General features: G+C 33.8%; 1 protein-coding gene across 1 annotated transcript; it reads left to right on the top strand.

Annotated features, from left to right (window-relative positions):
• Positions 1 to 1,024: 1,024 nt before the first annotated feature.
• On the top strand, positions 1,025 to 11,876 carry LOC123527029 (uncharacterized). Its single transcript, XM_045306289.2, has 3 exons — positions 1,025 to 1,177; positions 6,210 to 7,374; positions 10,803 to 11,876. The coding sequence occupies exons 2-3, from the start codon at positions 7,277 to 7,279 to the stop codon at positions 11,437 to 11,439; spliced, it is 735 nt and encodes a 244-aa protein (XP_045162224.2). The 5' UTR covers positions 1,025 to 1,177; positions 6,210 to 7,276; the 3' UTR covers positions 11,440 to 11,876.
• Positions 11,877 to 12,925: the final 1,049 nt, after the last annotated feature.

Consider the following 12,925-nt stretch of genomic DNA (forward strand, 5'->3'; position numbering starts at 1 on the left):
TGCAAAAATTAATGTATAATGAAACTATCGATTTTAATTCAGTATCTTCGTTGTAAATTACAGACATTACACTTAAATTATACAGTAACGTACCAAATTAAAGTTCACAAAACGATTTTCCCTCACTTGCATACATGTCACGTTCTTCCGTAAACGCTACTACATCTTTTTAAAATTTTACCAGCATTCAAAAAAAAAGAACAAACAAACAAAAACAACAACATATTTAGAAAATTGATACATTTTTCTATATTCCTTTTTAGTTACATCAAAGTTTTATCAAAATAGCATATATTTGTGTAATCGTAAAGACTGAACAAATTGTGAAATTTCTGACGTATCATAATGCTGACGTCAATGATAAACGTGAAGGAAAAAATGATGAAAATGTTATACGGATTTTGTAAGCTCACATCACTTCAATGCGAAGACGTATAGTTCTTAAATTGGTGTTGCTTAGAAGCACAAAGTTATTTTGTATAAACAGTATATAATTTTGAGTAAAACATATTGCACTGCCCTTTCATAAAAGTTTAAAATGCATGTAAGTTTATGGGAAACCGTTTTGTGAACTTTAATTTGTCACGTAACTACAGATTATAACATTTTCGTAAATAAATAAATAAATTAATTAATAAATAAATAAGTTAATAATTTTAAAAAAATAATTTCCGTCCCATTCTAATAAAACTTTGAAAATAACCAAAAGATTTTTTAAATTTTTATTTGCAAGAGTAAAAACATCATGATAGCATTTTCATGGTCGAAATGAAAATAACTTGAAACGTTAAATCGTTCAAAATACCAGTCCCAGAGAAATTTAGCATCAAGTTTCTTGTCTAATCGAATCCATATTTAGTCCTCTTACGTTGTATATTAATCAAGCGGGTAATTACCAACATGCATCAGCAGAAAATGATAGCATTTCATGGAGAAAATAACCCGATATTTCTGGAGTATAAGACTTACTTAGGTCGATACCATTCTCCCTTCTGTTACTGTTTGCTATGTATTGAGTTTTACCACAAGTGAACAAGTTTCATGTCTAGGTATATAGATTTTTTTTACCTTCACGTCATTAACTGTTTATGAAACAACATGTGATATATTATTTAGGTGATGTACGTTCACAGGTGATATGAATACATTGTAGATAACCGTTGGAATTGTTTTCGAGGTAGGGTTTAGAAATTGATTTTATATCCGAAACTTGACTTACTGCTTTGCAATGTGTTGCTAATATTTTTCAGTGTTTAAAATATAACTGAATTCACATTTTCCCTTTCCGAGTTAGTGAAACGCGGAATAAGTCTTTTTTTATATATCCTTGATGCTGATATTACTGAGAAAAAGTATATTTCAGTAGTTTTTCCATGTAAAAAGTAAAAATAGGATAGAAAACTTCAACTTGTTAGACGAGACAGTGTCAGTATAACAAAGTACGAACAAAAGAACAAACAATACTACATGCTAAGGATGTACTTAATAACTTACCTGAAATACCTGAAATATCAAAATATAACGTTCTTTATATGTCTGAATATGGCAGGGAGATTTGTACATATGTAATATCGGGAAAAGAATATTAAAATCTGTCTATTTATTAGAGTAACGTTATTTCTTCATCAGTTATTCATATATATAATTATAGTCATTACTTATTTAATCAGTGGATGAAGAGCTTGCATAATTTTCATGATTTTGCGAGGTCGGGTGTTGCTTATTACATGATTATTTACATCATATTAAATAAACAAATCTTTCTTTAAAAAAATATTATTGCTACCATGGATACTATAAGACACTTTAATAATAATGTCAGGTGCTTATAGGACGATTTATCGTATATTTTCGAGATATTACGTATTTTCGAATACTAATTCTATTACATTGTTTTGATAAATCATCCAAAACGGCTTATTACTATTCTTTATTTTTATTGAAAATCTACTACAGCTTCAGCTTGAAATCATGTCATTTACAATAAAAATTCCTTTATCACGCCTGAAGATAGACTAGTTGTCTGTGTATGTCTCAATATATTTTTAATAGTTCTTTCTGAGTTAACTAAATTAACATACACCTGCATTTTAATATTATTAGTTACACTGCATGTTGGTGACAGAATACGGGATATACGATGTCGAGGAAATCCATATCAGGCGAGAGCGAAGCTCGAGCCTGATCTGGATTTTCGAGACAGCGTATATCCTGTATCCTGTCACCAACAAGCTGTGTAACGATTTTATCTTGCCGACTACCCTTTACTTACATGCTATAATCTAATATTTTGTAAATTAGCAAAGCGCGAGCCGTTTGTTTTAATCAAAATTCATATCTGAAATGCACTACCAGGATATGGAATATATCCTGTCTTCACGTGACGTCTATTGACCAATAGAAATGCAAAAAAAACTTGTAGGAGACAAGATAAACAGTCAAAATGTAAGCTAGGCATATTATTTCGCTTTATCTACAAGATCTAGGTCATACCCTTTTAGGGTATAAGCCATTATTTTCATGTCTTTCATGAGGTGTTGCACATTTCATTACCTCTCATCAACAGACTCAATCAAACCGAGTCAGCTATTATTCTTCTTGGTTGTATTCTTTGCTTCCAAAAAATCTTTTAATAGATTCTATTTATTTCCAGTCGAACCTGTTCGCCCTTAATTTTCAACATTTAGGTAAATGATAAAACTGTTTCTGAGGCCACATTTGAAGCTGTTAGGTTGATGTAAAAACTTGCAAAAGCATAGTAGGCCTACTGTGAAATTGTATAAATGTAAACATAATTCGCCAAGCGCATTTCCCAGTGGTGGTCGAATGCAAATGTTTCCGACGCAACACCGGCTGCTCCATTTACACAAAAATAAAGAACATATCACATTTGTATATTCTTCAGTAAGAGCTGTCAAATTCAGCCATGTTTCACTCGCAAACTAGTTGATGGATTCATTTTATTTCGAACTTTAAATTAATGGAAAATATTTTTAATGTGTCATCGCATTTATCGTTACAGCTCTAACATTAGTCGCATTATCAACAAACACTTTTTTTTTTCAATTACAGATAAATGGAGACTATTTATTGGCTTTCTAGGAATTGCAAGACCTAAATGACTCCGAGCTAATGAAGTTAAAGTAGATTTAGTTGATACATGCGAGTTTTGCAGCTATCTGCCTCTTAAACCATATCGAGATATATTGGTGCATTTAACGAAGCTTTCATTCAGTGTATTTCAGATAATGTGTGATCCTCTCTTACAGTGTTATTGTTTGCATTTTACCAATGATGTAGAAAACAAATAGTTTTGTTTGTGTAGACACATTATGACAGACCGCTAGTAAATCTACAACAGAATACAAAGTTTTAACCATGTGTTGAAAAACGTAAGTTCGGGTGTGGGGGTTTATACTCCATCGATAAAATACACTTAAATTCCAGTTTACTACATCAGTTATTATGTGATGGATAAATAGTCTAAATGATGGAAATAGTTGTCAAATTGTAAATTCTCTCATTATCTGGTCTAAAGTCATTATAATTATAACTGTAAAGTATTCATTCTTTTCTATGACTGTCATTCAAAGTCCGAGCCAAAAGTAAGAATCCCCTCCAAGTTCTGACTAGGTTATATACAAAAGCAGGTACCTCCCATATTCTGGAGTGAAACATAGTAATGAAAGACAAAGATTTACCCCTATATTATGAGGATAACCGTTGAATGATGTACCATCCCAAATACGGAGCAACTCAAAACTCTAACAAATCAGAATGTTTACGATGTTACTGATGACAAATACCTGATAAATGATACAAATGAAACACACTCCAGTCCCAACCAATTTATGACGGTAACTGGTGAATGACATCTCTAGTAGCAGAGGTCAAAGTTTCACATCAGTAGAATCAATTAATAAATCAACTTTAATAAGACTAGCTGCTAAATTTACAACACATGTCTTTTCGATATCATGATTGGAGGCAAACTGTAGATACTTTTAAATTACCGTATACGAGGTGATTGATCATTGCACAATGTTGCTGGTTGAAAAACTCGCTGCCGATGCCATCTTTATTATATATTGCCGGGACTATTCCAGGAAAGAGCGCAATTGTAAACACTCATTGTATTAGACACAGTCATGAAGCAATTGTGGTGCAAGTCTATCATAATTTTTTGTTCAGCACAGCACCGTAAAAACGGCTATGAAACGTACAGTACCGTGTATTGGCATAAGTATAACTAACTAAACATGTAACATGTGTAAACTTTACCAATTCCTAACAATGAAATAATGCAGAGAATTAATCAAAGACAATTTACTCTTAACATGATTAAAATAACATACAAACAAACAAACAAATAAACAAACAAGCAACATCACCTTCCGCATTGATTTGGTTTCGAATTTCTTATGTTTAATTCTTTTTGGGATATCTTTACCTAGCATTCATTATCGCGAGTTGTTCGAATAAACGCTACCTTACCGGTTTACGCTTATATCTGCAAGTGATCTTTAGTTTCAGTGTTTCTCGATCTACATAATGGGCTTTTCTTCAGACTGTGATCGATTGTTACTTAATGGCCCTGTCAGTTGTTTCGCTATCAAAATGGCCCGTTATTGCATGTCTATGAAATTGCCTGAAACAAATGTCAAGAAAACATTCCGAGTTAATGAAGATGTCTTACATAGTTAAAGTAGCGTATTACTCTATGTTGTGACCGATATTAGTCTAGTTTTTGTAATTAAGCTGGTATCTCAGTAACCGCTTAAGTCGACATATGACATAAAATTGTGTCGGTGCGACGTTAAACCCAACAAATTTAAATTTAAATTTCAGTAACCGCTTGCGAAGATGGATTTAAACTTCACTGTGAAGCACAGATTCTTTATTTCTATATCGTTTTCTCACAAAGGTATTCCCCGTGTTTTCACTGAGCATATTTCTAATTAAGTTTTTGTATAGCTTTTTGTGACAATGGTTTTGAAAGTCAAGCTTTGCTGAACACCAACAGCTCTAGTTATTCAACAGTAAATTTCCAAGCTGATTTATGTCAGTTAGTGAGGTCTCGGGGAAAGGATAGCGTGGAGTACCCTTTTGAGCCGCCACATATTGTCTTGTCTCGTCTTAAGACTAGTTTTTGCTTATCTCCTGGCTATACAATTTTGATTTCAAATCAATTTGCACGAGTATCTTGTTTTAAGTTTCACGTTAAAATATGAACTGTGAGTAATAAGAACAGTTTTTTCTTAAAATAATTACAGAATGAATGGTCAAACGTGCATGTTGTAAATATCACAGTTGTATGGCTTTTCATTGAAATGTTATTGTTAAATAAAAAAAAACCCATCTATTTAGATGTATGTTCAGTATATATGCAGGCATATGTGAAACATTGAGGTATGCATGAATATTTTGATATATAGAAGAAATTATCAAGGTGAAGACTGTTAGCACGAACTTTTTTAAAATACAAAATGTCAACATATTTCTATATGTTTTACAGAAGGCAGTTAGCTACAATCAAAGCGAAATTTTCTAATTTTCTTTTTACTCTGTGATACTCTTGCTGAAATCGAAGCCAAGGTAAAAGCACAATTTCTATGAAACTGAGGTTTGGTTATGAACATACAGGATATATGGAGAGAGAAAAACAAAAAGGCCAAAGACGATTGAGGAAAAGTAACTTTCCAAGAACACAACCTCCCAAAAACATTTGAGTGGTGTGTTTATGGAGATGAAGATTAAAACCTTTAGCATGCTAGCGGCAAGTAACTGTCTTTGCCACCAGTGCAGACCAAGATCAGCCTGCACATCCGTGCAGTCTGATCATGGTCTGCACTGTTCGCTATTCAGTCAGTAAAATTTCAATGAATTCCCTTCAATTAATAAATGATACTGCCCAAACTGAATGATAGACAAGTCCAGATTAACACAAAATACACAGACAAAGTAGAACAAAAATGCACGAAGGACAAAACAAACAGTTTTGTTGTCTAAAATTCGATTCAGTAAAACTATGACATATATACAGCCTTAGTCTTTGTAATGTTAATACTCTCATAATTGAATTGTTTTCTCATACAAACAGTATATTGCACATGGAAGAGAATGAAGTAAACTTGATAGCAAGATGACGATCAGAGATTCGCAGCTCGTTTTCATTGATCAAGTCAATAATGTAGTTATATCTGTTCCAGGTGTTTTGCCAATGAAATGGTACATCTGTTACCACTGGGACGGACTACTTTACAGGAATGTATTACAGTGTAATATTGAACACCTTCAAGTATATACTGGAATAAATACTAGAAGTAATTGCATGTTAAAAAATCAGAAAGAAACAGTGAATGCCAGATAAGAGATTCCCTGTTATAACTGTTATAGCAACGTTGAGGAAACATAAGTAAACGTAACAGAAACAACAGGGGTATGAATTATTCAAAACTAAATTCATACCGACCGATCGACGATTAGTATGTAAGCTAAATGGTAGTGTCTAAGTTGTGAGATTTTTTGCAACTTATATTATATATTTTAATGAGATTCTATGGATCTACAGTTACGTTGAGTAATAGGATTCTTCCGATTTCTTCATTATTATAGACCTAACTACCAAAAGGATTTGCTTGAAACAAGACTGTGTCTCTTGAGCAAAATGGAAAAGAAAGAAATTATAAACATGCGGATTTATGAGAAACATGATATATATGAAATAAGGAATACAATGACAGAGCTTGTCTAACAGTATCTCGTGCAACGGTGTATTCCTTAATTGGAAAACGTTCTAGACTGCAGGAGCAAGTGCCTTATATGGAATAAGTAAATATATAATAAGTATATAATAAATTGTCTGGATATAAGTATATTTTATGGATCCATGATCGCGCTTTTACCACGATCTTATGAAATAAAAAAGGATATATTCATTAGTGCAAATAGAACGCATACAATATATTATTTGACGAAGTGTTTTATCCATTTTTGGATGTGTTCATTTGACGAAGTGTTTTATCCATTTTTGGATGTGTTCATTTGGCGCAATGTTCTAGCTGATGATTGTGATCTTGAAAAGAAATGTTAGGAAGGAAACATTCTTGTCCAAGATAATGAGAGATGTAGATTGGTCATTAAATGCATTTGCTTTATAGAACTAGAATATAAGTGATCACTTCAACAGAAAGGGACTATTTGGGATTTTACGTTTAGGAGGCGAGGTAATCATTTCAAATGCGGGTAATACATACAGGTGAAATGCTGTGTTAAAATGCCATTTCTTGATGGAATAACCGGAATAGTATTCGGAGCGATCGTCGGATCAATTTTTGTGATCACGTGCATTATTTCTGCAATAAAAGCAATCAGGTAAGCCCGTAATTTTTCAAACATGGATATAAAACTTTATTTAAATCTCAAAAAATCACGTGACGATCTAATATTATAATTTACATTTGAATAATGTTGTTTTCCTCTTTGAAGCACAGAGTTGTAACAAGTACCTACAAATATTTACATGGAGTGTCAAAGGCAAGTGTTAGGCAACAAGTTAGACAACCCCTTCATGTGTGCTATATATACCAAAACTAATACGTTAATCAACAACACAACACCATTTATATTTATACGAGGTTACTATTGCTTTTTGAATAATATAATTCAAGGAAACAAAATTGATTTCATTCACGACTCACAGTTCGTCCGCTTAACCGTAGCTTGTCATGAGATTGTAAGAATGCATATGAGCCGTGCCATGAGAAAACCAACATAGTGGGTTTGCGACCAGCATGGATCCAGACCTGCCTGCGCATCCGCGCAGTCTGGTCAGGATCCATGCTGTTCGCTAACAGTTTCTCTAATTCCATTAGGCTTTGAAAGCGAACAGCATGGATCCTGACCAGACTGCGCGGATGCGCAGGCTGGTCTGGATCCATGCTGGTCGCAAACCCACTATGTTGGTTTTGTCATGGCACGGCTCAATTATAATTAAAACAATTTTGATGGTTACATAAAAATTATTAAGATAGATGCAATATATCATTGGAGCCGTGCCATGAGAAAACCAACATAGTGGGTGTGCGACCAGCATGGAGTCTGGTCAGGATCCATGCTGTTCGCTTTTAAAGCCTACTGCAATTAGAGAAACAATTAGCGAACAGCATGGATCCTGACCAGACTGTGCGGATGCGCAGGCTGGTCTGGATCCATGCTGGTCGCAAACCCACTATGTTGATTTTCTCATGGCACGGCTCATTGATATTATCGAAATCTTTCTGTACACACGTATTTCATCAACTTGTGTATTTGAATATAAAAGAGTCTTATTCCACTTTTACATTTTCAAACCAATAACATTATTATGTAAGACACAGAAACATTTTTGTTGGATATGAATCATTTTAGATATTGGTGTGAATATTTTTTATATGATCAATTCGTCAGGTCTTTTCTCGTCTTAAAGTTGCCTAAGCAAACTTTTTTCATTATTACTGACGCAAATAGCTTTTCCGTACTTAAACGTATACTGCTTTGAAAACATTTGCTTTTTATGAGAAACGGACATTTATCGTACTATAAAATATCCCCTGCCTGCCACTTTCTTTCGTTTGTAAGAGCACAGCAATTACAAATCACATAACCTTTCTTTTTATTTGATTCTGTAAGATAACACGTTCATACCAGTAGACACTTTAACAGGGGAGTCTTTTAATGATAGTTGTATTTATTACGCGCTTTCTGGTGAAATATTGAGACATCTTGATAAAATATATATATGTTTTCGTTTTCTTTGCTTCGCGGAATGAATTTATTTCTCACCGCAATGAAACAAAATTGTTTGTATTTTCGTATCCTTTGAAAGTGACACAATGCTATCGTTTGAAAACATAAAAGTGCATATGAATAGTAAAATTAACCTTTTATTTGTCAATTTCTTTGTAAATTTAAGATTTACCTCTTTAAACACGGACAATTGCAATAAAGGGACACAATTTCATCCAGAAAGTAGACGCCAGGGGGGCTCCGTGGCCGATTGGTTAAGGTCTCTGACTTCAAATCACTTGCTCCTCACCGATGTGGGTTCGAGCCTCTCTCGGGGCGTTGAATTCTTCATGTGAAGAAGCCATCCAGCTTGCTTGCGGAAGGTCGGTGGTTCTACCCAGGTGCCCGCTCGTGATGACTCGCTTGAGAACATAGGTTCTTGGATTAATTGTGCAATTCGTGTGCCATATTCCTCCACCGTCAAAGCTGGAAGGTCGCCATATGACCTATAATTGTGTCGGTGCGACCAACAAAAAAGTGCACTTATGCACTTATTACAAAAGCATTTGCCATTCATTATACCAATATTAACTTAATTCTACAAGAACACTAAAAACTTTATCATATATAATGAATTTAATGTTCAGTTTTAAAGTTTGAAAAGTGGAATGACAAGGTTAAACTTATGAAAACCTTTTTTTTAAAATATGTCGAACAAATATCCGTTACATCAGTTTCGACAAATACATATATTTGTGGTACTTTATTGACATATTTGTATGTAAAACCAACATACTATATTGGCCTTTTTATTGACTAAAAAGATTAAGCTGTTATGAAAATTGAACTTTGTAGCTGTTGATCTGCATCCTCTATTTCAGAAAATTAAAATGAACTAGGGAAGGATGCTATGAAATCTATAGGAGTTTGATACTTCGTATACAATGCAAGCTTTGCAAAGAACAGTTCGTTGATTTTAATGAATATCTTTACTTTTTTACATTTATTGCACTTCTGACATTAACGATAGTTGAGAGAAGTGATCAGTTTTAATGTCATGCTAGATATATAGTTTGTTAGTATATTATTTGCGTCTTTTTAGTCCTTTTGCTCCTAATACGTAGTTTTCAAACATTTTCTATCTCTATTTCGGCGCAAACTTTTATCCTCATCATCTAGTGGTTTGCAATAAAATGTTTATGTACAAAATAATTGAAACGCATCTTTATATAAAGATTCGTTACTGATGTGATAGTGATGTTTTACATCTATAAACAAAGTCGTTTTTACAAAATGAGTATATACTAAACAGAAAATTCCAGTTTCTATCAGTATGATTCATGTTGAAATATCATGATATAAAAGAACGCATATTCTATTCATGGTTACTTTGAATATTTGGACATAAACCTGATATAGGTGCATTACATTTCATAATAGTTATGACCTTAAAATGTTTTTAAATTATTTTCTCGAATGACCTATAAACTTCAAATACATCACAATTACATACGATTAAAGCCATTTTATGTCATTATTAATAACATTGCCAGGTATGTTGAACACAGCTTATTGGTTATTCCTATAATAAAACACGCCATGCTGATTACTTAAAGTGATATGGAATATCTTCATTATTCCGAACATGTTTATTATGTTGGTGTTATTAAAATGTCCAGACAACAGTGGATTACAAGACAAGGTGGCGTTGGTAATCTTTGAAACTATTGAAACTATCGAAGTGTTTATGTTACGGGTTGAGCAGGTACGGATTACAGAGTTATAAAATGTAATTTACTTAAATATGTTTATGCCGATAGTCAATGAATGCAGGAAGTTTTAAAATTCAAGTAAAATAACGAATTATATAGCTCTATGTTTTTTAAATGAACGCGGTCGAGATAAATTCGAGTGACACCCTTTTCTGTCGTCATGTGTTTCATAAACTATATAAACAACAAATTTATGTTTCTCTGCTTCCTCTTATACAAAACTCTTTTGACGTTTACAATTACCACAAACAATTACCATTTTAGGGATAGGTCACGTATCAAGAAACGAAGAGCCGTGCGGAAAAGAAATCAACTTGATTACACTGTAGACGGGAAAAACGATTTAAGTGTTGAAGACATTCAGCCATCTCTCGCAAGCACTTCTCAGAAAAATAAACTTCAAAGTGCAGGCAGTGAGAAGTTTTCTAATGGTACGTCAGATCATGACGGCTTTAAAGAGCGTCTTGATCAATCAGTGTATTCTTTTGATGCAGGAGTGGATAACTTGACTTTTCAACAAAGTAACACAAACATTAAAAACGCCGACAAGAATGAAGGGTTACTACAACACAAATCAAAAGCAGCTGCTGAATTCGTGCCTTCCCCAAAAAGTATGGTACCAAAGCGTGCTAAATCACACGACGCCAATTTTCGTCGGAAAAGAAATCTCGATCATCTTCCAGCAGACTGTCTTGCTATTAAGAAAAGTATGCGCAGACATTCGTATGAAATAGCTGTTTGTGAAAATTCATGGTTGGCAAAAGACCACTGTTGCTTTGCGCCATCAAAAGTGATACTGAACGCATACAGCTATGGCAGAAATGTAGGAAATAACGCAAAGTCGTCCGAAGTGGCTTTTGAGAATGAGGCATTTGATAAAAATGATTACAGAAATACCTAACAAAAGTTAAAACCTAGGGTTGTCTTAAGCCAAGCCACGGTCAGGATTTGTAATTCTATGCCTAGAAAAATTGTAAATCGGTTAAAATGTGCCTAATTTCTGTTTGATAACGGAATTAATTACAGAAGGTGATTGTGTAGATGTAACAATATGGTTTGATTTGATAGACGTCATTGTTATGAGTTTGATATTCTATTTTACTTACTTACTTACTTACCTAGACATATCTTTGCTGCTTTTAAAAAAAACTGTATTATCAATATGTATAGTGGTTGTCTACGAGAAACCTAATCAAAATAATATAGGTCGCGCCATGACTTAGCCAGTATAACGCCATTGTATCGTCAGATGATTCAGTGTATTTGACTATCAGTGCATAATATATGAACAGCCCAATGAATCCTAATACCCCAGTCACACATACGGCGCGGATAGCTACGCCTAGCCACGGATAGGAACGTAGTAATCCGTACGGATAGGAACGTAGTAATCCGCATTAATTCGTACCAATCTGTACGGCTCACGTACGGATCGATACGGTTTACTACGTTTCTATCCGTAGCTAGACGTAACTATCCGCGCCGTATGTGTGACTGGGGTATAAACTAGGGAAATGAAAAACAGAGTATTAGAGTTTTTGTAAATCTATATGAACAATGAAAGATACATAGCTAAGCTAATTAGTGATATTACTTAATCGAGTAGAAGCAAACTGCCGCGAGTTAAACTGTGTAGAAAGATAGAATTCGATCGTTATAAGTTTAAACGTGAAAGGGTTTAATATTAAAATGAATTCAATGTACATTATGATTGTTACAAAATAATCACTTATAGTGTACACTAGTTATCGGAAAGGGTATATGCTTATGTGGAAACTGATTTTTGTTAAATATCTTTATAAACGGACGAGTTGTCAAGTACACATTTTTCAAGATCTCTTTATTACTGTGAAGCACATAATATAGATATGAAAAATGTTTTTTTTTATAGAAATATAACTTTTAAAAGAAAATACAGAATTTTGTAATAATATTAAAGTAGATATAACGGTACACTAGACCAAAAAACAATGTATTAGAAATTTAATATTACCCATTCGATCTGTGTATAGAGGGTCCGTGCAACAGACTGAATTTAGGGTCACTGTCTTACTTAGTCTGTCTGGAACTATACTATGTACAAGCTACTTTCACACTTGTAAACTCAGTATCAAAAACCCTATATATTAAAAGATGTGCACACTACATGACTATAAATGTTTTTATAACTTTTGTAGGTGAAATCACGTGTATAACTTAATATGAGCCGTGCCATGAGAAAACCAACATAGTGGGTGTGCGACCAGCATGGATCCAGACCAGCCTGCGCATCCGCGCAGTCTGGTCAGGCTCCATGCTGTTCGCTTTTAAAGCCTATTGGAATTGGAGAAACTGTTAGCGAACAGCATGGATCCTGACCAGACTGCGCGGATGCGCAGGCTGGTCTG

This window comes from Mercenaria mercenaria, chromosome 1 (assembly GCF_021730395.1).
Source record: "Mercenaria mercenaria strain notata chromosome 1, MADL_Memer_1, whole genome shotgun sequence".
Taxonomy (NCBI): domain Eukaryota; kingdom Metazoa; phylum Mollusca; class Bivalvia; order Venerida; family Veneridae; genus Mercenaria; species Mercenaria mercenaria.

What these genes read in the sequence shown, in the direction of transcription:
- LOC123527029 (XM_045306289.2), top strand. Translation starts at nt 7,277, where the DNA reads ATGCCATTTCTTGATGGAATAACCGGAATAGTATTCGGAGCGATCGTC. An exon ending in TCTGCAATAAAAGCAATCAG is followed by an intron (nt 7,375 to 10,802) that starts GTAAGCCCGTAA and finishes TTACCATTTTAG; the next exon opens with GGATAGGTCACGTATCAAGA.